At 47.2% G+C, this 26,116-nt stretch overlaps 1 protein-coding gene across 3 annotated transcripts in view; it reads left to right on the top strand.

The window, feature by feature from the left end:
* GSDME (gasdermin E) overlaps positions 1 to 26,116 on the top strand; it is a 77,345-nt gene that overhangs the window by 18,547 nt on the left and 32,682 nt on the right. For all 3 annotated transcript variants that reach the window (XM_044387187.3, XM_026507827.4, XM_048212877.2), the window contains exons 4-5: positions 21,686 to 21,857; positions 23,506 to 23,626. In XM_044387187.3, coding sequence (XP_044243122.2) covers positions 21,686 to 21,857; positions 23,506 to 23,626 — 293 coding nt within the window. The remainder of the gene's footprint in view (positions 1 to 21,685; positions 21,858 to 23,505; positions 23,627 to 26,116) is intronic.

Here is a 26,116-nt window from a genome sequence, read left to right as displayed (position 1 = left end):
GGCATTTATCCTTTTCTTTTAGGTTTTCCAATTTGTTGGTGTATAATCTTTCATTGTAGTCTCTTATGATCCTTTGTATTTCTGTGGTATCAATTGTAATATGTCTCCTCTTTCTGATTTTTCTTATTTGATTCCTCTCTTCTCTGCTTGGTGAGTCTAGCTAGAAGTTTGTCAATTTTGTCTATCTTTCCAAAGAACCAACCGTTAGTTTCATTGATCTTTTCTATTGTCTTGTTAGTCTTCATTTCATTTATTTCTGCTCTTGTCTTTATTTCCTTTTTTCTATTAATTTTGGGCTTTGTTCTTTTTTTTAATTCCTTGAGGTATAATGTTAGGTGGTTTATTTGAGATCTTTCTTGTTTCTTGAGGTGTAGGCATTTATCGCTTTGTACTTCCTTCTTGGAACAACTTTTGCTGCATCCCATTAGTTTTGGTGTGTTGTATTTCTATTTTCATTTGTCTCAAGGTATTTTTTTAAATTAATCTTTTGATTCTTTTTTGACCAGTTGGTTGTTCCATAGAATGTTTAATCTTCACATCTTTGTGAATTTTTCAGTTTTCTTCTGGTAATTGATTTTAGTTTCATACCATTGTGGTCAGAAAAGATTCTTGATGTGATTTCAGTCTTCTTAAACTTATTAATTGTTTTGTGGCCTAACATAATAGTTTATCCTAGAGAATGTTCCATATGCACTTGAGAGGAATGTGTGTTCTGCTTTTGGATAGAATGTTCTGTATATATCTTTCAAGTCCACCTGGTCTAACATGTCACTTAAGGCTGATATTTCCTTCCTGATAATCTGAGAAGATCTATCCATTGATTAAAGTGGGATGTTGAAGTCCCGTATTATTATTGTATTGCTGTCTATCTCTTTCTTTAGGTCTGATATATTTAGGCGCTCCTATGTGAAGCACATAAACATTTACAAATGTTATATTCTCTTGTGGGGTTAACCCCTTTAACATCAAATAATGCTCTTCTTTGTCTTTTTTTACAGTTTTTGTTTTACAGTCTTTTGTCTGCCATAAGTATAGCTAGCCTAGCTTTCTTTGGGTTTCCATTTACATTCTGGTTTTCTTTTCCAGCCCTTCACTGTCAGTTTGTGTGTCTCTCCATCTAAGTGAATCCTTGTAGGCAGCACGTAGATGCGTCTTGAGTGGTGGTGGTGGTGTTGTTGTTTTTTATCCATTCAGCCACTCTTTGCATTTTTATTGGAGAATTTAGTCCATTTACATTAAAGGGAAGCACTCTAAAAGGATGTTACTTCAGGCAAATATGTACTTTTTAAAAATTTATGCTATTTATAAAATGCCAACAAGGAGAATGCTATGGCCTACATTTTTGAATATTGATATCAGAAGCAAGAAAATGACATTCCCCTCTGGCTCCTGCTAGTTTTCTGATTAGGAAAAGAAGAAAGCAAATTAAGGGCTTTAGCAGAGGAGCTGGTTTTCAACTTTGAAATCTTGAAGAAAACCCCAGAGTTATCCATTGCTTAGCTTGTAGTAAATACATTGTGCCTGTGTAAATCATTTTTACCTTATGTTTATTGAACATTCCATAAAAAATTTTGTTGAGTGCCTACTATGTGCCAGGTACTGTTCTGCATGCTTGGAATGCTGCAGTGAACAGAATGCAAACATTTCTGCTGTGTATTCTAGTGGGGAGAGACACAAAATGTACAACTTCGTAAAATACATACTAGGTTGATAGGGATTGGTGGGATCAAGAAAAATACAGAAAGAAGGGGGATAGGGCATGCTAGGAATGGGGTTTGTGATTTGAAAAAGTGGCCAGAGAAGGCATTGCAGGGAAGTTGGCATCAGTGCAAAGATTTGAAGGAAGATAGATTCGAGTCTAGGGGTATCCTGGGCAAGAGTGTCGTGGGCAGGGGTCAGTATGGCTGGAGCTAAGTAAGCTGGGCAGGAGAAGGGGAAGCCTGGGGGTGGGGGCAGCGATAAAAGGAGTGGATGGTAGGTCCTATAGGGACTTGCAGGCCACTGGAAAGACTTTAGGTTTATTCAGAGTGAGATGGGAATCCACCAAAAGACTTTGAGCAAGAAGTGACATGATGGGACTTATTTTTTAGAGGGATCATTCTGGCTACTGGTTTGAGATGAGACTGGATAAGTGGAAGCAGGGAGTCCAATTGAGGGGTGATGGCGGTCGTCCATCCTCATGAGAGCTGGTGCTGCAGTTTGTACGTTAACATGTGTGTGTTTTCGTGTGTAGTTTTCTCTCTTTCTCTCTCTCTCTCTCTTCTTTCTTTTACTCTTTTTCTTTTAAAACAAAATGCAATTCCAAATAAAGAGAAAATTCACCTGCATTTAGGTGTAGGTGTTTGTATCTTCACTTTTCCAACATTCTTAAGATTATATGAAATATAAAATACTTTCGCTCATTGAACAAAATTATGTTTAAAAAATTAACGAGTAAATACTACCATAAAAGTCATGTATCAAGCATTTAGTGGGTGGGTTTTGTCTAGACCTTGAGAACGCTGGGGCAACTGCAGTCTTCAAAACTCGTTCACTAACCGCGGGTGCTTAATGGCCTTGACAGACCTTGGCCGTTATTCGCTGCCTCCCGGGACTTCTGAGGACTCCAGGACTCCGGCAGGGATCCCCCTTTGATCGGAGAACTTTGTCTCTGGTGACACTGGGTGGAAGGGACAGCAACCTCCTTCTGTGACAGTCATAGTCTTTATTTCCCTTTCTCTGTGGCTCTTTTTCTATGCTAGAGAGGCATTTTCCTTTTCTACTACAATACTTGGGACTCGCCAGAAACCTATCTGTTGTTTATCTGAAAATAAAACGTATCTGGGCATCGTGCATTTTTATTTGCTAATAAGCCTGGCAAATCAGGGGAAAGAAGGACAGCTGGGCTGGCGGTGTCCTGGGGCCTCCGTTCCTCAGGCATCAGACACACCTCTATAGTTGAGCCCTGTTATCCAGTTTTGTTACTTCTATTTTATGAACCATGTTTGGCAATGCTTTATAACCGCTTTTCCCGGCATAGGTTTTCCAAACCCTCTTCATGATTCAGATGTAGAAGATAGTGCCAACAGGAAGCATATGGAGAGGGGTCAGTGAGTAGAGGTAGGAGAAAATATTCTGAAGAGAAAGAAGTTCTTGCCAGCAGTTGTAAGTGGGAAGAAAGGGAGAGAGGGAGGGGACGGAGACCAGCATCTGCTGAGCACCTGCTGTGTGCCAGGCACTTAATGGCACCAACACAAAGTGTGCATTTACTCTGCACAGTTCTCTTCTTTTACACTTAAGGATCGAAGGATCAGGAAGGAAAAGTAACTTATTTTCCGTCCCAGAGCTCAATTTGGATGCTGGAGCTGGGATTTAACCCAGGATTTTCTGGCTCTAAGGTTCCTGTTCTTTCCTCAAAATTGCGTTTACGTGGCTGTGGGGCAAAGAAACTGGCCGAGGTAAAAGCAGCTGAAGTTCTGGCGCCGGATGTAAGGGTAAAGCGTGAATCCAGGTTCGCGGCACAGTGGACCAGACACGCGCGAGCAAGCCTCGTACTTGGCCAGGCCTGCCCACAGGGAGGAGATTCCCTCAGGAGAGTCTTTAGAAAGCTGTTCACTGTCAAGAGGACGGGGAAGAGATGGCCTGGGGCTGGGGCTGGGGGTGACAGCAGGAACATGGTAAGGAACACACTTCACATCTAGAAATGGAAGCTGTGTCTTCTGAGAGAGTCACCTCCTCCGAGTTCTGGTGCTAAGAGGTAAAGGTGAGCTGCAGCGGGAGGGGAGGGATGGCAAGGGAAGACTGTCCCAGTCATGGGACAGAGATCATGGGCAGCGAATATTCTTCTTACTTCATGCTGGAGTCATAAATTCTTATCTACATCGTCTGGACTCCCACAACATCACTGGATTGATAAGGGCTGTTTGACATACGTGTGGCCTTGGGAGGGGTAATTAGTAATGCTTAAGTACTGTACGTTCTCGAGGACTTATTTGCAGTCGGTCATTTTATTTCAGGTCATTTAGATAAGTTGTCATCTGTGTAGAAGTTGTTTTCGCCCTCAGAATTCAGCGTATTAGCTTTATTGGCCACGAGATGTGTGTACGTCTCAAAAACAAACCTCATCTGTCCTTGAAGAGACAAGCGCCTGCATATATAACATTTATCCAGCATTGCTGGGCGTGAAGGTATTCTGCTGGAATTAACCTTCCAGACGCCTGGAGCTGACCTCTTTGAATGCGAGCTCTGTGTTTATCTTAAAACATTCTTGATGGAAAACCATGCTAAGATATATCAGGAACTTTTTTTTTTTTTTAATGGAGAATACCATGTTTATTGAGATGTTTTCATAATGATTTGGGTTCATGTTTTATTCTTAAGACCCTTCATTATTTTGTCTGATTTTTCTGCCTTGTCTCCTGCTGTCAGCAGCCATCTGTTACTGCCTTCAGTATAACCTCTGCACCCCACCCCGTCTCTGCCCCTCATCTCCTAGGGTCTTGGGGAAGTTTATTCCTGGTAAATAACTTCTGTAACTTTCTATGTCCCTTCTGCCCCTGGTCTCAGTTTCCTTGGCTGTCAGTGAGGTATCTGGACTACATGACCTTGGAGGGCTTTTTCCTGAGCCCCTTCTCTCTGAGTTCACGCGTTGCTTTCAGCTGATTTCCAGAGCAGATAACCATTCTCCTTCTCTGTTGTATGGTAAAGCAAATTCTGGTAAAACAGATTCAATATCTGAATGAATATGTGATAATTAGAAGTTTGGCTCTTCAGTAAGAATTCCAACTTATAAAGGGTGTGGAACTAATATATCACGCCAGCAATGGTGCAGCAATGACAAATCTTCATAATTATTTAAAACATTTCAAAATTACACCCAGTCTTATTATATCTAAATACTATTGAATTCCAAAGGTTTACACACAAAAAGCTTTCGAATGCTCCTCTTTCTTACGGCCCACGTTTGACCTCTCTGAAGTTCCCACCGTAGCTCTCATGGGCACTGTGTCAGTGCGCTGTCAGCTCGGCCCTGATTTAAAAGTGATTTGAGGGCAGGTTTTGGAGGGCCTGTCTTCCTTAAAAACAAAAAAAAACAAAAAAAAAACCCACCGTGCAGTGTGGTTGGAACTGGTCTTCCTTCCAACCTGACAAATTTCCCTGTGGCCAGCAGACAGTTTGGAAATCCTTTTGTGCTAGGGTTCAACTCAGCGTGGGCATCCTTATTTTTAAGAGTTTGTGCCTAACAGTTTAAAGACTTCTGGTCACCCATACTGGGAGAAGAAGAGTTTCCTGAATTTGGTACTTTCATTTATTCTTTTTTTTTTTTTTTTTTAAAGATTTTATTTATTTATTCGACAGAGATAGAGACAGCCAACGAGAGAGGGAACACAAGCAGGGGGAGTGGGAGAGGAAGAAGCAGGCTCATAGCGGAGGAGCCTGATGTGGGGCTCGATCCCATAACGCCGGGATCACGCCCTGAGCCGAAGGCAGACGCTTAACCGCTGTGCCACTCAGGCGCCCCCATTTATTTTCTTTTTAATTTGTTTCTCCTTCAGGGTCAGCCTTTATATGGTTAAAACAAATGTGGGGAGGGCACGCCAGGGTCTGGGCCAGGAGCAGCTGGCAGCACCTCCTCCGGCTTTTCTCCAGGCGTTGGTGGAAAGGGAATTCTAGGCCCGTCATGGTATGGCAAACTTCAGGCTCATTTTTAAAAAGAGAAAAAAAAAAAAACAACAACTGTGGAAACAGAACTATAAGGAATAGTCTAACAAATGGTAATATACCACCTCCTCCCACTCCTGGCTTAAAAAAGATCCTTTTCTTGAAACCAGGACACAGGAGCTGTCTTTTCCTCCTTCAGCGCCCCGATTTCATTAATAAAATGCGATTAGTGTTTCCCAGGCATTTGTGTGAGAATTAAATGAGAGAATATAAACAAAGCATGGAGCATGGCAAGTTGGCACCGCAGGTCGTTCTGAGGGGGAGCACTGCTAGAACTATTAGAACTTGGTTCTAAAAGCCAGGAAATGTGTAACAGCCTCTGATAATGGAGCAGGGAGACGCCGAGATTCAGAGGAGAAATCCAGTGATGTCCTCGGACTTTCTGGCGCGTAGCCTGTCTGATGATCATGTCTGGGTGGAGGCGGGCCACCGTGTAGTGGCCATCAGGAAGCCCACCGCGGGAGGACCTCCGGGGAAAGCGGGAGAGGCTCTGGTTCCTGCCGGTAGCCACAGCTGGGCTGCTTCCAAAATGCGTGTGGACCCAGACACGTAGCTGGGCCACAAAGTCTGGGAAGCAGGAGGCTGTTCTCTCTGAGTGTTTTGTCGTGGGACGAGCTTGCTCAATTCTTGAACAAAGCTATGCAGAGCCCTTGAACAACATCAGGAAGGCGTCAGTGGGCCTTGTCTTGGTCATCATATTCTTTGTGGGAAATGCAGCCATGAAGCTTTCAAGGCCCCACTAAGTCCACTCTTTTAAAAATATGTCTTTTCTGGGGTGCTCGGGTGGCTCAGTCGGTTAAGCGTCTGCCTTCAGCTGAGATTGTGATCTCAAGGTCCTGGGATCGAGCCCCCCACTGAGTGGGGAGCCTGCTTCTCCCTCTCCCTCTGCTGCTCCCCCTGCTGTACTCACTCTCTCTCAAATAAAATCTTTTAAATAAGAAAATAAAAGATGTCTTTTCTGAGACCCCCCAGGCCACACCCATCTCTGTGCTGTCTGAAAGTCCATGAACTTACTGTTATTTTTTTCAAATTATTCTGTCTTCTGGTTTTGGTCTTAGTTCTTAGGACTGGGGGCTCCTGGAAGCTTGTTTGACCTTCTGTTATTTTTATCCACAGTGTAAGTCATGGCCAACTAATAACCCCTCATGTGGGAGACCAGGGCATTCTGGGGCTTCTTTCCAGTATTTGATTCTGGTAGTGGTTTTTATTTTTTTGCAAGAACCCATCCAATCCTATCAGCTTTACTTTGACAGGCTACTTCAGATCTTTTTGGAACTAGGTAGGATTTATGTCCTAAGGAGAGACGTTCAAGTACTATTTTCTTCTTAGAGTGGTAGACATTATCATATTTCATCAAATCCAAGATGTCATCCATCGTAAGATGCACCACTATTTTACGTATCACTAAGAAAGAACACTGCCAATTAAACCATGTCACCCACCAATTTTAAAACATCCTGATTTCAGATGTTAAGATGTGGAAAAAAAAATGTGTTTTAAGATTGATGAGATGTGGTGTTCAAAACTGAATTGCTTGGAACGAGTCAGGAGTCAAGTTCAGACGAGCAGATGTTTATCCCACCTGGGCTCTTCACACGGGGTCTGACACATGGACTGTAGCCCTCACTGAACTTGTCATCTTCTCTCTCAACCTGCTTCTTGGCCTGACTCCCTCTGAGGTGCCGGTTGGTGAAGCTTAAGTCCAGTTGTCTCAGCCAGAAATCTTCGTACCAGGTGTGGCTCCTTCCTCAGCTTCTCTGCCATGCCTTGTCTCTAGCTAGTTGACTCCGCCTCCTCAGTATCTTTCTTACCTGTTCCCGTTGCCCTGGCCTCACAACCACTTCCCTGGTGCTGGCCTCCACCGTCTCTTCTGTGGATGTCCACCAAGCCTCCTAGCAGGTGGCTCTCTCTACCCACTGCCCCCCCTCCCACTGGGTTCCCCACAGGCAGTGGGTGGGAGCACGTCTCTGCTGGCCCTGCCTCATGGCCTCTGGCTTTCGCTCTTCAGCGTCCTTTCCCACCATTCCCCCCTCACACTCTCCAGGCCAGTCTGCTGAACTTATTTCAGTTCCTGGGATTAAGCTCCAGGCTCTTTCTCACCTTCAGGCCTTGTCTGGAGTCTCCTTCACTCCTGTCCACACAGAGGAAGGACACCTACAGATTCACCTCCTCTGCTTCTGGCCCGTTCCTCAGGTTGGCCCTACTGTCTCAGGAGCCATGTCCCCCAACGATTCCCCTGTGGGGGCGCAAAGCAGTGTGACTCTGTGGGGTAACAGATGTTGTACCCGCCTGCTCCCATGTCCGTGTTCCTCCTGACATCATCTGGCTCACCTCTGGCCCCGTGCGGAGCCTGCAGCGTTCTCAGCACTGTCTGGTTGAGGGGATAGTTGGTTCATCTTCATTTTACATCTGAGGAGTGTGAGTTGCTGACGTTAGTTTGCCTGGACTCTGCGTTTAAGCCCAGGTCCACCAAACACCTGATTTTTCCAGTCTAGCTGCGGAAGCGCAGAGCTGGGGCAGAAAAACGTCCCAGGGGCTCCTGCGTGAACTCGCCCGGCATCAGCTCCGCTTGGCTTACCGTCTTGCAGACCGGCCGCGCCTCGTCCGCTGGGGGCGGCGAATGAGTTCGTCTGAAAGCCGAACGTGTCTCATTGCTCAGTGTGTTCTCCTCTCTCTGCCTGGCGTGCACGTGAACGAGCTGAGGTGGCCTCGGGACCGTAACGTGGACAGAGGTGGGGCAGCGGCAGCGTGGGGGCCGCCCGGGCATGTTGGCAATCGTGTGGTTAGCACCGTGCCTCGATTTTTAGCTTTTTCAGGCAACTTACAGTCCTGAAGTCACAGCAAGTGCGAGAGAGAGCAAGGCCTTTCTTATTAGATTACACCGGAAGCCCCAGGGTGCAGTAGTCCAGGCTTCTAGAGATTTCCTGACCCCTGCTCTGGGTTCGGTATCTCCGGTGTGTGGGAAATTTCCGTCATGGTTGAAACGGAGGCTCTTGGTGGTGAGGAGCTGGGTGGCTGCAGCTAGTCTCTGGGGAGCAGGACGGCTGCTTGTCTGTTAGCGAGCATGTATTTAGTACTTTCTGTATGCAAGGCCCAGGGGAGGCCTCGGAGGGAGAGGGAAGGTGGAACGGCGCGGGGCTTCAGGGGTGCGCACGCTCGTCTGCGCTCTCACCCTGGCCCTCGTCAGCCGTGCGCCTTCGCGTCGTCGGTCCGTGAGCCCTCTGTGCGCCTGTCTCCGTGAGATCAGGGGACGGTAACTTCACGAGCGGTGAGGGTGTCTCTAGTTGCAGAGAACCTCCCATAAGGAATCACCTTGAAGTGGGATGAGCCGCCCTTAACCCACGTGAGTGGTGGCTGGTTAATGTGGTGGCCCCGGGGAGCCCCTGCGTGGTAGCCTCCGGGCATGGCGCGTCTCGGCAGCCGACTTCTCTCGGAAGCCATTGCAGACAGCAGGGTCCAGAGGCAGAAATGCGGTCTCTTCCATGTACCTCATTTTAAGAGGGAGGAAAAAGCCTTGTGAGAACCCTCAGCAGGTGTTCCTCAGGTCTCAGTGGCCCAGAATGGCCACAGCGGCCCATCCTACTCTAGTCCCCGCTAAGAGCAACGGAATGACCAGGCTTGGCCGAGAGACCCATCTGCAGGGCTGGCTCTTCCCCTGCCATCCACTGGCTCCAGGCTCTCAAGCCTGAACAAACCTGGGGTGGGCAGCTAGCGGTGAGCCACACTCAGGGTGCCGAACACTCCAGGCCCCGAGGGCCCAGTGCAGCACTTGGGGTGCTTCCCGCCCCCACGTTCCCTCTCAGGGAGCGTGCAGACTTGAAAGGGCAAAGGGGCGTCCCCTCGAGGGGGTAAACAGATGGAGGCAGCATTGGCATCTGCATTTCAGGATTTTAGGGGGCGGTGACCGAAATCGGACTCGTGCCACGGCCTTGGCAGGCGTTTTGCCGCCTCTGCAGGCTGGAGGGCGTTCGCTGCGGACAGAGAAGCCCCCGTTGCCACTCGGTGGGCTGTCAGAAGCGCAGAGCGGGCTTCCGAGCGGTGTGTAAGCAGCCTGCCTACTTTCCCCGCGGCGGGTCTGGGAGCACGCGCGTCTCGCGGCAGCTTGAGCCCGTAAATCACAACTTTCTGCAATACCGAAATTGCTAAAGCTTTAGTCGTCGCCGTGCACCTGTGTTTCTGTGGGTTAGTGATTCTTGCTTAATGCCCTCGCCGTAGCAGGCCAGCGCCCATCTTTTGGCTTCTTCGTCACGTTCCGGGCTCTGTTCCTGGGAGATGCTGAAGCCGGCTCCGGCCGTCCCACCGTTTCTCCAGAGCGCCTCTGCGCGCCGGGCCTCCTGCGGTTCGTTTTCAGAGCAGGGTAGCAGGAAGAGCACTGGTCCAGGAGTCAGACACGGTGTGTCCCTTGGATGGGGTCCCACTGGTTTTATTTTTGCTCTTATCTCCCTGGCCTCAGGAGACATACTTAGAAAACTGGTGCTACAGCTGATGTCAGACACATTACTGGCTGTGCTCTCTTCTAGGGTTTTTATGGTGTCAGGTCTCACATTGAGGTCTTTCATCCATTTCGAGTTTACTTGCGTGTGTGGTGTAAGGAAGCAGTCCAGTTCATTCTTCTGCAAGGATGTCCAGCTTTCCCGACACCGTTTGCTGAAGAGACTGTCTTTTTCCCATTGCACATTCTTTTCTGCTTTGTTACAGATTGACATGTAATTGTGAGTTTATTTCTGGATTTTCTATTCTGTTCTATTGATCTGTGTGTCTGTATTTGTGCCAGTACCATACTGTCTTGATCACGACAACTTTGTAAGACAGCTTCAAGTCTGGAATGGTGATGCCTCCGGCTTTGCTTTTTTTTTTTTTCCCCCAGTTGCTTTGGCTATTTGAGGTCTTGTATGGTTCCATATCAATTTTAGGATTTTTTGTAATTATACTGGAATTGAAATTATAGGAAAAAGGAGTTGTGTGTCCCGATTTTGGCTGTGTCACTAATGTGCCATGTGATTCAGGTGAGTCTGTAACCTTGGGGCAGGGGGTGGGAGGTGGGGAGCAGCTTCCGTTGCCTTCTCAGGCCTGTGCAGACATTGCCAATCAGTCGTGGCTTTCTTGCCCCTCACTCTTGGATCTGTCCTAGACTCAGCCTTAGAATCCTTTTCCCTACAGGTAGGCAGCTGTTGCTGATGGGTCCATCCTGGGGGATACTCGAGATGCAACTGGTTTTCCACCCCAGAACTAGGAACCCTGGGGCCCATGTAGTTTTATCATTTCTCTTTAGCAGAGTGGATAAAAGCTGATGTTTCTCTCTGTTGTAACGTCGCCTGCTTTTTGAGAGCCTAATGAGAATGCCATCGGAAATTCTCTTCCTGTAGGACCTGTTATTATCCAGGGCTGTTACACAGGGGGATTGTGGCAATGGTGACTGCCTTGGTCTTGTTCACTGAGAAGTCACCAGCATCTAGCCCAGTGGCTGGAACAGACTAGGACCGAGCTCTTTGTGGAGTTGAATGAATGAGTTTGGGGGCGGTGGTCTGCATGAGAAGGCATGCCCTAGCCTTGTCTCTGTAGGAGGGATCCTAGGGACTGCATTTCTGCTTTGGAAAAGAAAGCTGCTTCCTATTATTAGAGTTGTAAAAGCCTTCTCTGGATTTCTTCTCTCTGAATTTGCATTTTGGCTTTCAAAGCCTTCAAGATAGAATTTAAAGTAAAGCTTCAGCCTGGGAGAGGAGGCAGCTTCATTGGATCTGGGGCGCTATGAGGAGAGGAGCCTCTCTTCCTGCCAGCTGCCCTGGTCCCCAGCAGCGGCGCCAGCTCTGAGCCTCGCTCCCTGCCACCCTCCCTGCCTGCTGCTTCCCAGTGGCTCCCGCTGGCCCTGTTCTCTTGGCCAACCCCGGCTCTGTATCGGTGGAGCCATTTCTTAATGGCTTTGAGGGTCCACTTCCTGGCTGAGGGCTCACCTCGTGACCCCCCTGAAAGTTGTGGGTGTGTCTTTGACCAGCCTGGAAAGGGTTCTCCCTGCCAGTAGTGGACGGAAAGAAATGGGTACCGTGTGGTCCTGTGTGTAAGGCTTCACTGAACAGAAGCCTCATAGCCAGTCCTCAGTTTCCAGGTATGCAGACCAAGGCTCAGAGAGGGCAGCCACCTGGCGGGTAGGAGAGCCAGCTGAGGACTAGTTACAGAAGCACTGCGGGTGTTCGTGCCACACGGAGCGGCCAGGTACACGGGAGTAGGGTGATCCTGGGGCGCCTGGGGGGCTCAGTCAGTTGAGCATCTGACTCTTGTTTTAGGTTCAGGTCACGATCTCGGGGTTGTGAGATCCATCCCTGCATGGAGTCAGCGTGGAGTCTGCCTGAGAGTCTCTCTCTCTCTCTCTCTCTCTCTCCATCCCCCCCCACCTCTCCCTGCTTGCATGCACGCTCTCTCTAAAACAAACAAACAAATAAATAAATAAAATCAATCTTTGGGGCGCCTGCATGGCTCAGTTGGTTGAACTTCCAACTCTTGGTTTTGGTTCAGGTCCTGATCTCAGCATCCTGGGATTGAGCCCCGTGTGGGGCTCTGTGCCGAGTGTGCAGCCTGCTTGAGTTTCTCTCTCTCTCCCCCTCTGCCCCTCCTGAGCTTGTGTGTGTTCTCTCTCACTCTCTCTCTCTCAAATAAAATAAATCTTTAAAAAGAAGGAGGATGATCCCACAGAAGAACAGGGGCAAGGGGGGGGGCGGTGTCCAACAAATGCACCGAGGAACGGGCACTGTTCTCCCCATTTAGTGTTACTCCCTTCACTCACCTCCAGGTGTGTTCCTTTGGGTCTAACCCTTTCAGATTGAGTATATGATGTCTCCGTCTTGGTGGCCTTCTGTTCTAGTTTTCATATTGCTCTCCCCCAGGAAGAGAAAGGCACCTTGGGCTGTCCTTAAAAATAATGTGTGAAGAGGACAAAGAACATCTGGCTGTTCATTTTCTTATGGGAGAGCTTTTGCCTCCTTCCTCCTGTCTATGGACATTGATCACTGGCCGGACTGGGGAAGGGACCTTTTTTTTTTTTTTTTTAATTGAGGTGTAATCGACACATCACATTATATTAGTTTCAGCTGTACAATGTAATGATTCAGTATTTGTATACATTGCTAAATGATCACTATAATAAGTCCAGTTAACATCTGTTACCATATGTAATTACAAATATTTTATTGTGATGAGAACTTTAAGATTTACTCTTCTAGCAACTTTCAAATATGCAATATAGTGGTCCCTCTGTCCTGTGGGGGATATGTTCCAAGACCCCAGTGGGCGCCTGAAACCACGGATAATACCTAACCCTATGTATAATTTTTCCATATCTATATCTATGATAAAGTTTAATTTACAAATTAAGCATAGTAAGAGATTAACAAGAATAGTAAAGTAGAACAATTCTAACAATATACTGTAATAAAAGTTATGTGTGTGATTTCTCCCTCAAAATATCTCATGTACCATACTCACCTTGATGATGATGATGATGATGATGTGAGATCATAAAATGCCTAGTAGTGAGGTGAGGTGAATGACGTAGGCACTGTGATGTAGTGTAAGGCTTTTCTTGACCGGGTGATTCATCAAAAAGAGGATCTTCTGCTTCCAGACCATGGTTGACCATGGGTGACTGAGACCACACATACCGGGGTGGGGGGGGGTTCTGTCCAGTATTATTAACTGTAGTTACCATGCTGTGCATTACATGCTCATGACTTCTTTATAACTGGAATTTTGTACCTTTCGACCCACTTCACCCCCCAACCCTCACCTTTGGCAACCACCAATCTGTTCTCTGTATCTGTGAGTTCTATTTTTTGTGTTTTTTTGAATTCCATATATGAGATCATACTGTATTTGTCTAAGTTTGACTTAATTCACTTAGCACAATATCCTTAAGGTCCATCCATGTTGTCGCTAATGGCGAGATTTAATTCTTTTTTATGGCTGAATGAAATTCTGTTGTATGTATATACCACATTTTCTTTATCCATTCGTTCATTGGAGAACACTTAGGTTATTTCTAAATTGTGGCTATTGTAAGTGATGCTGCATTGTATGTGGGGGTGGATACATCTTCTCAAGCAAGTGTTTTTGTTTTATTCAGATAAATAATCAAGTGGAATTGTTGGATTATGTGGTGGTTCTGTTTTTAAATTTTTGAGAAATCTCCATATTATTTTTTCATAGCGGCTGCACCAATTTACATTCCCACCAACAGTACACGAAGGTTCTCTTCACATCCTCACCAACACTTGTTATTTCTTGTTTTTTTGAAAGTAGCCATTCTAACAGGTGTCAGGTGATATCTCATTGTGATTTTAATTTTCATTTCCCTGATGATGAGTGATGTTGCACACCTTTGCATGTACCCGTTGGCCATCAGTATATCTTCTTTGGAAAAATGTCTATTCAGATCCTCTGCCCATTTTTAATTGGATTGTTTTTCTGCTATTAAGTTTTTTGAGTTCTTTATGTATTTTGGATATTAACCCTTTATCAGATATATGGTTTGTAAATGTCTTCTCCCATTCAGTAGTTGCCTTTTCATTTTGTTGATGGTTTCCTTTGCTGTGCAGAAGGGTTTTAGTTTGATGTAGTCCCACTTGTTTGTTTTTACTTTTGCTGCTTTTGCTTTTATTTTTGCTTTTGGGGTCAGATTCAAAAAATCATAGCCAAGTCCGATGTTAAGGAATATACCACCCAAACTTTCTTCTAGGAGTTTTATAGTTTCAGATATAACATTCAAGTCTTTAATCCACTTTGAGTTAATTTTTGTGGAGGGTGTAAGTAGTGTTTCAGTTTTGGTTTTTTGTATGTGGTGGTGAAGTTTTCCCAACACTGTTTATTGAGACAGCTTCTTTGTATGTTCTTGGCTCCTTTGTCATAAACTAACTCACCATATGTGCATGGCATTATTTCTCCGTTCTCTATTCTGTTCCAATGATCTATGTGTATTTTTTTTTTAAGGTTTTATTTATTAGACTGAGAGAGAGGGAGAGAGAGAGAGGCAGGCAGAGGAGAAGCAGGCTCCCTGCTGAGCTGGGAGCCCGACGTGGGATTTGATCTCAGGATCCTAGGATTATGACTTCAGCCGAAGGCAGACACTTAACCAACTGAGCTGCCCAGGCGTCCCTATGTGTATGTTTTTATGCCAATACCATACTGTTTTGGTTCCATAGCTTTGTAATACAATTTGAAATAGAGTATGATGACTCTAGCTTTGTTCTTCTTTCTCAAGATTGCTTTGACTATTTCTGGTCTTTTGTAGTTCCATACAAATCTTAGGATTGTTTGTTCTATTTCTTTCTTTTTTTTTTTTTTAAAGATTTTATTTATTTATTTGACAGAGATAGAGAGAGCCAGCGAGAGAGGGAACACAAGCAGGGGGAGTGGGAGAGGAAGAAGCAGGCTCATAGCGGAGGAGCCCGATGAGGGACTCGATCCCATAATGCCGGGATCACGTCCTGAGCTGAAGGCAGATGCTTAACTGCTGTGCCACCTAGGCGCCCCTGTTTGTTCTATTTCTGTAAAAAAATGCCATTGAGATTTTGATAGGATTACATTGAATCCATAGATTGTTTTGGGTTGTATGGACATTTAAACAATATTAATTATTCCAGTCCACGAGCACAGACTATCTTTCCATTTCTTTGTGTCTTCATTTTCTTTCATCAGTGTCCTATAGTTTTCAGAGGTCTTTCACCTCCTTGGTTGAATTTATTCCTAGGTATTTTATTCTTTTTTATGCAATCATAAATGGCATTGTTTTCTTAATTTCTCCCTTGATTATTTGTTAATAATATAAAGAAATGCAACAGATTTTTATATGTTGCTTTTGTGTCCTGTAACTTGACTGAATTTGTTTTATTCTAACAGTTTTTTGGTAGAGTGTTCAGGGTTTCGTACATGTAATATGTCATATGCAAATAGTGAGTTTTTCTTTTCTGATTTGGTTGCGTTTTATTTCCTGTTCTTGCCAAATTGCTCCAGCTAAGACTTCGAATACTATGTTGAATAAAAGTGGTGAGAGTGGGCATCCTTATCTTGTTCTTGATCTTAGGAGAAAACCTTTCACATTTTCATTGTTAAGTATGATGTTAGCTGTGAGCTTGTCATATGTGGCCTTATTATATTGAGGTATGTTCCCTCTATATCTATTTTGTTGAGAGTTGTTATCGCAAATGGATATTGAATTTTCTGCCTTTTCTGCATCTATTGTGATCATATTTTTTTTATCCTTTATTTTGTTAATATCGTAGAGCACGCTGATTAATTTGAAGATGTTGAACCAACCTTGAATCCCTGGAGTAAATCCCACTTGATCATGGTGTATTCTCCTTTTAATACATTGTTGAATTAGACGTGCTAATATTTTGTTGAGGATTTTGTGTCTGTGTTTATCAGGGATATTGGCCTGTAACTCACTTTTTTTGTGTCCTCCTTGTCTGGTTTCGTAAAAGGAGTTTGGAAACATCACCTCCTCTTCTATTTTTTGGAAGGATTTTTGAGAAGGATTAATTATCTATTTTTTGAGTATTTGGTGGAATTCACCATGGAAGCTGTCTGGTCCTGGGCTTTGTTTGTTGGGAGGTTTTTAATCACTGATTGAATCTCCTTACTAGTAATAGGTGTGTTCAGATTTTCTATTTCTTTGTGATTTAGTCCTGGTGGGGAAGGGAGGTTTATTCCAATCATGCCTTTTAGAGTTTATATGATAAATCATTCATTATTCCATCACCTGGGTGGAAAGCACAGGCATAGAGACCAATAAAAGGAGTAGGGCACTCTGTCCTCCAGGAGCTTACAGTTTGCCCAGAGGTCTTTTTTTAATAATAAATTTTATTAAAAGATTTTATTTGAGAAAGAGAGCATGGGGGGGATGGGCAGAGGGAGAAGGAGAAGCAGACTCCCTGCTGAGCAGGGATTCCCAATATGGGGCTTGATCCCAGGATGCTGGGATCATGACCTGAGCTAAAGGCAGATGCTTGCTTAACTGACTGAGCCACACAAGTGCCCCTAAAAAAATTTTTTGAATAATTGATATGTTCACATGGTTTAAATATCAACAATCAAAAGAGAAAAGGTAAAGAGTCTCCTATCCCTGATCTTCCAGCCATCTAGTTTCCTGCTCAAGAGGTAACTACTGTGAATAGTGCCTTCTGTCCCTGAAGACATTCTGTCCATGTTGTTTAGTGGCTCTTAACAGGGTCCAGGGAGGTGGAGCTAATCAGGACAACCTGGGGAAGATTTTCTTTCTTTCTTTCTTTCTTTCTTTCTTTCTTTCTTTCTTTTCTTTCTTTTCTTTCTTTTCTTTCTTTTCTTTCTTTCTTTCTTTTCTTTCTTTCTTTTCTTTCTTTCTTTCTTTTCTTTCTTTCTTTTCTTTTTCTTTTCTTTCTTTCTTTTCTTTCTTTCTTTTCTTTCTTTCTTTTCTTTCTTTCTTTTCTTTCTTTCTTTTCTTTCTTTCTTTTCTTTCTTTCTTTTCTTTCTTTCTTTTCTTTCTTTCTTTTCTTTCTTTCTTTTCTTTCTTTCTTTTCTTTCTTTCTTTTCTTTCTTTTCTTTTCTTTTCTTTTCTTTTTTTCTTTTCTTTTCTTTTCTTTTCTTTTCTTTTCTTTTCTTTATTCGACAGGATAGAGACAGCCAGCGAGAGAGGGAAGACAAGCAGGGGGAGTGGGAGAGGAAGAAGCAGGCTCATAGCGGAGGAGCCTGATGTGGGGCTCGATCCCATAACGCCGGGATCACGCCCTGAGCTGAAGGCAGACGCTTAACCGCTGTGCCACCCAGGCGCCCCTGGGGAAGATTTTCTAAGGGCACATGGCTGCAGCCATTAGACGATGGGGTCAGGAAGGATGGGCAGGCAGAGAGATTCGAAAAAGATTCCCAGAGGGCTTGGGTATAATGCCCACTTCCAGCCATAGGTCTAGCTAGTCAGGCAAGATACTTACATGTGGGAATGGACACAGTATTACAAGATTTCACTAGAGATGAAGGTCACATTCCTGGTACAGCCAGACAGTGCCCTCACCCAGAGGAGCAAGACAGCAGCAGTGGGTCTGCCATGGTTGGGTGGGGCTTTAAGAAAGGTTGCTGTCTTCAACCTTTCTGGGCCTCCTTGTTCCTCATTTATGAGACCCCTAATCTAGGGTTTAAAACTTTTTTTTCCTTGAACCCCTGTAGAAAGTCTGAAGGAACCCATAGACTTCTTTAAATGCATACGTGAAACATGTAGGATTTGACATGTAAACAAATGATGCTGAAATATGTCAGGTTCCCCACTTGGTGGCCCCAGGGTAGTCCCACTGCACAGAGACTTCTGGCTCCCATGGGCTGCTCTGCCTCTTGGCACTGCTTGGGGCCTGGTGGTGTTCACTGGGAGAAGGGGGTGGGGAAAATTCCCTCTGAGGTTGCTTTGCAAAGAGTCAAATAAACAATCCCTTTCCCCCCATAAGTAGCTTCCCCTCTGTCTACACCAGGTCTCCTCTCCCAGCTGAAGATGAGTAGGTTTGTCTGGTGTTCTGTTTCCAAAAGGTGGCAGCACTGTTCTGGGAGAAGAATCCCAGCCCCCTGGATGGGAAGTGCCTGCCCTCACAGCCCTGCTTCTGTAGCCCACTGGAGAATTGCTGAGTCAGCCTGCATGGGTCTTGCCCGTGTTACCGTCTCCTCCCGGGCCATTGGAGTCTTAGCCTTGCGGAGGGACCGTGGGCTGCCAACCTTCTGTTCCCAGCCTGTGCTGGGGACACCCCGCAGGGGCTACTAGGCCTCCCGGGGTGCAGGTCTCAGGACTGGCCTGCCAGCAGACGCAAAAGAAAGAGGTTCCTGCATTGACTTTTTACCCTTCTCCTGCAGGTGTTTGGCCAGGGGCAGGGCGGGGGGGGGGGGGGGGGGCTCTGGAGGAGGTCAGTGTTTCAGTGGAGTCTCGGGTGGCTTAGGGCAATTTTTTTCTTTTCAAATAATTCAGCGTTTGCTAAGACAGCATCAAGTATTTGGTGCATTGTGGAAGTGCGATGATTTCCAGTGGGCCACCTCCCTTCAGACGCCCCAGTGCGGCCTTCAGTCGTCCCTCTGCTGTGAGTTTGGGGTCTGTAAGCCAGGAGTTGCTCCTCTCACGTGTGCGTTCACGAGGGCTGCAGGCAGTTCCTGAACTGTAATCGAAGCAGTCGATTTTCAAGAATCTACTAGAAGCTGAAGTTGCCTTCAGTAGAAGGAGAGCATCAGCAGGGCCTGGTTCAAGCGTGCGTTCTGCCGGGTGGCTACACGGGCTTCTCTTCAGAGCCCGTGCCTCTAGGACCCAACACAATCTCTTAGGAAGACGCACATCTCTACGTCTGCCTATCATTCTTTCAGCTACACTGCTAATTCTCCATTTCCTCTGTCTTCTACGTGTTCTCTCACAGGTGCAGACACACACACTTGCACATTCCTTAAGGCAAAGAGACAAAGGGGGAAAACCCCACAAGTTTTATCCATTCATTCCAAAATTACACATTGTGCCCTTGCTGTGTACTAGGCACTGTCCTGAGATAAACAGTAATCAGGACGGGCACAGCCCCTGCTCCCATGGCGTTTCTAGTCTAGAGGGAGGAGATGGACACGGTACAAGTAAGCAAATGCGCTAGAAGCGTATTGGGTGTAAATATGCTGTCCAGATACCTGCTCTTAGGATGTGACAGTGTGGCCGAGTTGTCCCTCTGCACAGGGTGAGCAGGGAATGCCTGCCAGCCGGAGGAGGTGACTAGTGTCAGGATGTGGGAGTCGGGGCCATCAAGGCCGCGGGGCGGGCCTGTGCCTGTCAGGTTTAAGGCACAGAGAGAAAGCTGGAAGGCGGGGTTGGCCAGGGGCAGGAGCCAGATCATAGGATGTGATGTCGTCTTTGAAGGTTTCTAAGCAAGTGAGTTAAAGAGTACCTCCAACCCAATTAAATGACTCCTAATTCCCAGCAAGTGCACACAGTGGGGTGTATTTGCGGGACCGCAGCAAAGAACAGCAGAAGGTGGCTGGAGCCCGCTGGGGTTTGTGTGGCGTTTAACTCTGCTCGCTGCATGTCGTTTCATCTAGACCGTACAACAGCCCCACGAGGAGAGCGTCGTTACCGTCCGTTTATCCACAAGAAAAGCAAGGTGCACGGGTGGAGTGGTTCACCCAGCTGGAGGGGCAGACCTGGGATGAGAGCCCCAGGGGGCAAGCTCCAAGCCCCTGCTTCCTATGCCTTCCTGGAAATGGACCCCCCGAAAGCTTTTTTTAAAATTGTTGTCATCAATTTATTATTTTTTTAAACCCATGATTGATTGATTGATTTAGTAACTCTATACCCAAGGTGGGGCTCAAACTCATGACCCTGTGGTCAAGAGTCTCACGCTCCTCTGACTGAGCCAGCCAGGTGCCCCGTAGTACTTATTTAATATGTGTGAAACATGTTATACTTTGCATTTCTTTGAACACTACTGAGGTTGAACAGTTTTTCATGTGTCTATTTTTTTAAATTGTGGTAAAAAATATATGACCTATCACCTGTCATTTTAACCACTTTTGAGTGTATAGTTCAGTGGCACTAAGTACATTCACACTTTCTGGCAACCATCACCACCATCTGTTTCTAGAACTTTTTTGTCACCCCCAAACAGAAACTGTGTAGCCATCAAGCAAGGACTCCTCATTCCTCCTCTTCCCACAGCCCCTCCTTGAATCTACTTTGTCATTACGAATTTGCCAAGTCTAGATATTTCATATACGTAGGATCATCCGATATTTGTCCTTCTTGTCTGGCTTATTTGACTTCGCATGCAGTCTTCAGCGTTGGCTCATGAGGTGGCATGCATCGGAACATCAGTCCTTTTTATGGTTGAATATTGTCCCATTGTGTGTACATATCACATTTTGTCTGTCGATGGAGTTTCCACCTGGGGCAGCTTTTCACCCAGAGATAGGACCTTACAACTACTCACTCCTGTTCTGGGGATACTTTCTGACCCCTGGCAAATCTGTGTTTGTCCCGGGTTAGGGGTGCTGCTGAGTTTTTTAAGGTAACTAGCCTTGGTCTATTTAAAAAGCTCAAGAGTGGGGGTGTCTGGGTGGCTCAGTCAGTTGAGCACCCGACTTTTGATTTCGGCTCAAGTCATGATCTCAGGGTCATGAGATCAAGTCCCGCACTGAGTTGTGCACCCAGTGTGGAGTCTCCTTGTCCCTCGCCCTCTGCTCCTCCCCCACTCTCTCTCTCTCTCTCAAATAAATAAAATCTTAAAAAAAAAAAAAAAAGCTCAAGAGGAACACTGTAATTGTTCTGCGCCAACACCAACTCTAATTAGGTTCTTTCCCTGTCCGCTCCATAGACGGATAGTGTAGAGAGGTCCACAGGGGTTATTTCTTTACTTCAAAGCATGAAATCATCCGCTGTAGATGGAAATTTAGCTTGGTCTCGAAATTCTCCAGAGTAGCCACCCAGGAGCCCCAAGTCTCTGCTGGGGGACCCTGGGCAGGCCATGTCTGTCTGGCTTCAGTGTCCTCATCTGTAAAATGACATTAAACTCCTTCTAAGAGATTATGCACCCTTCCCAAACAGAGAGTTTAAAAATTCCTTTTCTAATTCTCCTCCGGGTTCTTCCCTGCTACTTGTATGTTAAGCCTGTGCCTCTCTCTGCTTTGAGAAGCCACTGGTCAGTGTTCCCCTGCAGTGATCCCACATTCCCGTGATGAGGTGACAAAGCCGACCCCCGGGGGTGCAAGGTGCAGGGACTGCAGTGCCCCCGCTGTGTGGGTTGCTGTGTGATGGGGGCTCCCTTACCTCCTAGCAGCCTTTCTCTGCATGCCTGGAAGTGCTGGGTGGTCTTGGGAAGCGTGGTTTATGTCTTTCTGGATGAACCCCCCCCCCATTGCCAGGAAATCAGTGATGCTGGCAGCTGCTCACCGTGGGAGGGGAGACAACCCATGCTGCCTCAATGTCCCCTGAGGCACAAGGCCACTCACAGCCAGTTTTCTTTTTCAGAGCAATCAATCTGAGAAACCCAGTGCTGCAGCAGGTGCTGGAGAGGAATAACGAGGTCCTGTGTGTCCTGACCCAGAAGATAGTGACGACGCAGCCGTGTGTGATATCGGAGCACATTCAGCTGGAGGAGAAGTGCGGCGGCATGGTGGGGATCCAGACCAAGACCGTGCAGGTGTGCGGGGTGTGCGGTGTGCCGATGCGGCCTCCCTGGTCCCAGTCCTCCCAGCTGGGGCCGTGGCCTCGTTGGGTGGTTTCTTCATGTGTCAGGACTCTTCTGTAGTGAGCTAATAGAAATCCAACCCAAAACTGGCTTCATCGAGAAATAATTTATTGGCTCGTGTAACTGAAACATTCTGGGTAGTCTGGCTTCAGTCACTGCCAGTTCGAAATCCAAAATTCAGAAAACTGCGTGTGCTGCCTTCCCTGGGGGTAGGTTCCCTCTCAGGTAGGCGCTGTCCTTGTGGGGTGGCTTTCGTCCCGCCTGCTGCCACCCCAGGGGAAAGTGTGCTCAGGGTTGGCTCTCACTGGACCATCCCTGGCTGTACCCATTCCTGAAGCAGACCCAAGGCCAGGGCTACGGGACCCTCAGAATGGCCCTGCTGGCTTGGGTCAGGTGCCTTCCCAAAAGAAAATGGGTCAAAAGAGTACTGACCGAGTCAATGCACAGGTAACGGCCAGAGGCCCTCAGAGCCAGGGGTCTCAAAATGATTACTTTGGGATGAACTGCCTCAAATCCTTTGTGGACTAAGGGAAGGTAAAGAGCAGTGTATGTGTCTATATACACATAAACAGAAGCTTCTGGATTAAAATAGAGACAGTCTTACCAGGCTGATCCCTGAGCCAGTACAGAACTTCTGTGGAACAAGAGGCTCCCAACCCCAAACTGTTTCCTCCACAGCTTCCCATGGTGCCTGATGTTCTGTTCTTAGAGATGTGCTTCCTGCGGTACCTTTGGCTTTTGCTAGAGGACCCAGGAAGTTGTATCTGGAAGGAGTGGAGACAGAGGTCTGCTCTGGAGCTGGGCTCTCCCTGGGGCAGTGATGAGGGAGGGGCCCGACAGGAGACAGCTTTGGCCGGCCCTGCCAGTGTTTCTGCCCATGGTGGACCCCCACCACAGGCCTGGCACCGGCCTGGGAATCAGGAGGCTGGCTGTCTCCGCACCGACCAGGATCAAGTTGCTGAAAGGAGATCTGCAGTGTTTAGGCAACGATCGTCTCCCTAGGCCGTCATGGGAAAGGGTCACATTTGTAACAGTGTTGGAAGGGGAGAGCTTTGGTGCCTGACTGCTTGGCATTTCCTGGCAACCCTCCTCTCAGCCTTACCTCTCCTCCCTCCTGCCCCCCCCGGGTTTGTGGAACAGCGTGGTGTGCTGTCGATAGAAGTCCGGAATGATGCCCTTTTGGGGGCTGCTCACTCTTAGCCAGGTTCTTGCAGTCAGGCTTTGACCTTGTTTGGATTTTCATCATTGTGCGGGATGTTCAAGTCGTTACCCTAATCCTCTGCGAGCGAAATGAGAAGTTATCCTATTTATCGTCTTTATTCAGTACCATAAGCCTAGCCCGTTTCCCCCACTCTGGAATCCCGCTTTTGTGTCCCCACAGAAGTTTGCTCATTTACTTCCCAGTATATGCACGACCTCATGAGGCCCACCAGGGTGAAATCCTTACCTCTGCCGGCCGGCTTCTCTTTTCCAGTCAGTTCCTTGAGCCTTTGCTGAATGCCTCTCGTGCCCCAGGCCCTAGGCCGGCCACAGTGGGGAGGCAGAGAGAAGCCTGAGGGAGTCCGAGCACACAGGGGGCAGCTTGTGCTCTCACTCACAGGTGTCCGCAAAGGAAGATGGGAACATTGTCAAAGACACCAACGTGGTGCTGGAGATCCCGGCTCCCACCGCCATCGCCTATGGCGTCATCGAGTTGTACGTGAGACAGGACGGCCAGTTCGGTGAGTGCTGCCTCTGCTGTGGGTATTAGAGGAAAGAGCTGGGAAGTGGGGGGGTGTCTCGGGACAGGTGAGGCAGGCGGGCTGTGTTGGGAGGACATCGGAGTGGGCGAGCTTTCACCAGCACGGCGCAGGGTCAGCAGCGTGGGCTCTGCCATCAGACGGACGGTATCAGCCCTGGTGCCGCGGCATCCCTGTGAGGCCTCAGCGAGTTGTGGATGTCGCTGAGCCTTAACTCCCCATCCCTGGAAGGGGAGAGCCATTCCCTCCCAGAGCTGCGCTCAGGATTAAACGGGACGAGCACTCGAAGTGCCTGGTCCGGTGCTTGTTTATCAAGTACTGTGTCTCCGCTCTTAATTATACTTTCATCAGCAGCATCTCACCTTCCTTCCCCCCCAGTATGAGACCAAAAACGTGGCACTTGACCTTGTTCTGCTGATCACCAGTGTTCAAAGCCGGGAGATCCTGGTCATTGCATCATTTGAAGAAAATAAGGGCTTTAGCTTAGCTCGGGTCTGCTGATCTAAGATGCTGGTGGCCCCTCCCTCAGGCTCGTCCTGGGAAAAAGTTGTGTCGAGCCCAAGAAAACTGACCACTTCTGGGGGCCATGAATGAATAAATGTAACATAATGATTGACTTTTTAAGGTATGGTAATGTCATAGTTATGTTTAAGAAAAAGAGTCTTCATTCTGAGAGATTGATACTGACATCTTCACAGATGAGATGGTAACACGTCTGTGGTTTGCTTCAAAAATAATGTGGGTGGAGTGTAAGGTGTGTGCATGGGGTACGGAGAAGGAAAGAACCACCGTCGAAGCTGGTCAGGGGGTATGTTCATTCATTATACTACTCTATTCTTGTGCCATTTCACCTTTTCCATAATGAGAAAGCTCTGAAAGGGATGCCATACTTGACCATGCCCCTATCTGCTGCGGTCTCCTGCTTTTCCCCCATTTGTTCTCTGTAAGGTTAGGGAGGAGGAAGTGGGCCAGCGGTCAGCCTTCTGTGTGCACTAGGCCCACACGCAGGCACACGCCACGGAGCTACAGCTGCAGGCGCTCAGAACGGGCACCGTCCCTACGGGACAGTCACCAGCTCCTGGGCACACGAGGAGCCAAAGATGACCCGCGCGAGGCATGGGATGCAGTGGCAGAGACTTCCTCTTCACACGTGGAGCAGCCTGCCTTTCAGGGAGGTGACAAGAGTGAGGGTGTCAGTTTGAAGAAGCTCGTCTGGAGAGGTTGGTCAGGGACACACGAAATGCCAGGAATACCCCGAATCATGACCAACAGGCTTTAGGCCATGGTTCCAAATTTGTGTCGTCGGCATTTTTATTATTTTATTCTGTCTCTTTGGAAGACTTCTGTCTACTGAACAAACTGCATTATTAAGATGATTCAGTTGTCCCTCCTGTTTTTGCTATCAGCATGTTACCACATGCACGTACAGGACTCCAGACTACGATGTTCAGGCCTGGTTATCCTGTCCAGATGGGTTGGCACTTCTATAAACCTCTTGAAAGCTTGGCCTGTACCGAGGCTGCCCATGAATGCTCTGAGGACCTTTGGTGGCTGGGGAGCAGGCTGGGGCTGCCACTCAAGGCTGTACCTGCGGGGAATGCCTTCCTGTTTCTCTGAGGGGGTGGCAGCGTCCTGCTCTGCTTTTCTCAGACAAGGTTGGAAAGACAGCCTTGTCTGGCACGGCTCTCCTGTTTGCATTTCAATTTCATGCCTTCTGTCTTGGCTGGCTTCTGCGGTCTTTGAAAGTAAACTCCTCTTAGTGCTGTGGAGAAGAGGTGCCAGGGGGAATTCTGGAGGTTCTGTTGGCTCACTTGCCACGTCCTGGCCAAGGAAGGCCTGCTCCGTTGCTCTTTCCCACTGCTGACTGTCATGCCTGTGCAGCCTGGTGGCCGGGCTGACATTGTATGTGACTCACTGCCTGATTTTTTAAAGCCAGTTCTGTTTTTTTCCCCTTTTCCCATCTGTGTTTTCTGTTGCTCTTGCCACAGAATATTCTGGTCTGGCTTCAGAAACATAGACCTGCAGGGGCCGGAAGGGCCTTTAAGGGGCTGCCTGATGTCTCCTCCCACTTTCTAGGAGGAAATACATTTGACAAGGATCCTGTTTGTCCTCTGAAACTTTAAGCAGAGGCTGCCTCCCTCTGTGTCCCTTGGGGGAGGCTCCTGTGCGTCCTGTCCTCACCCAGAGATTCTCTCAGCCATGACCCCTTCCTTCACCAAAAGCTCCCTCTTATAGCCAATCAGAAACATTGTTTTATGGTCTTGTACTTTTGCCTTGTGCTTTGTGTAATCAGGCATTATGCCAGTGTCCTTTCAGCGTGTACTTCTGATTGGATGCTCCGTGGACAGGAGCCTGTGCTCCCCACCCTGTCTGGGTCTGTGCACTTCTCGGCTGGTCTGATGCCCTGACAGCATCTCCCTGCTGGGTCCCACCGCACACTCTTATTTGGCTCTTCTGCTTCTCTGAATCTTT

This window comes from Ursus arctos, unplaced genomic scaffold, assembly GCF_023065955.2.
Source record: "Ursus arctos isolate Adak ecotype North America unplaced genomic scaffold, UrsArc2.0 scaffold_3, whole genome shotgun sequence".
NCBI classification, from domain to species: domain Eukaryota; kingdom Metazoa; phylum Chordata; class Mammalia; order Carnivora; family Ursidae; genus Ursus; species Ursus arctos.
The sequence above is the reverse complement of the archived record's forward strand: the minus strand, read 5'-3'. Positions and strand labels throughout refer to the sequence as shown.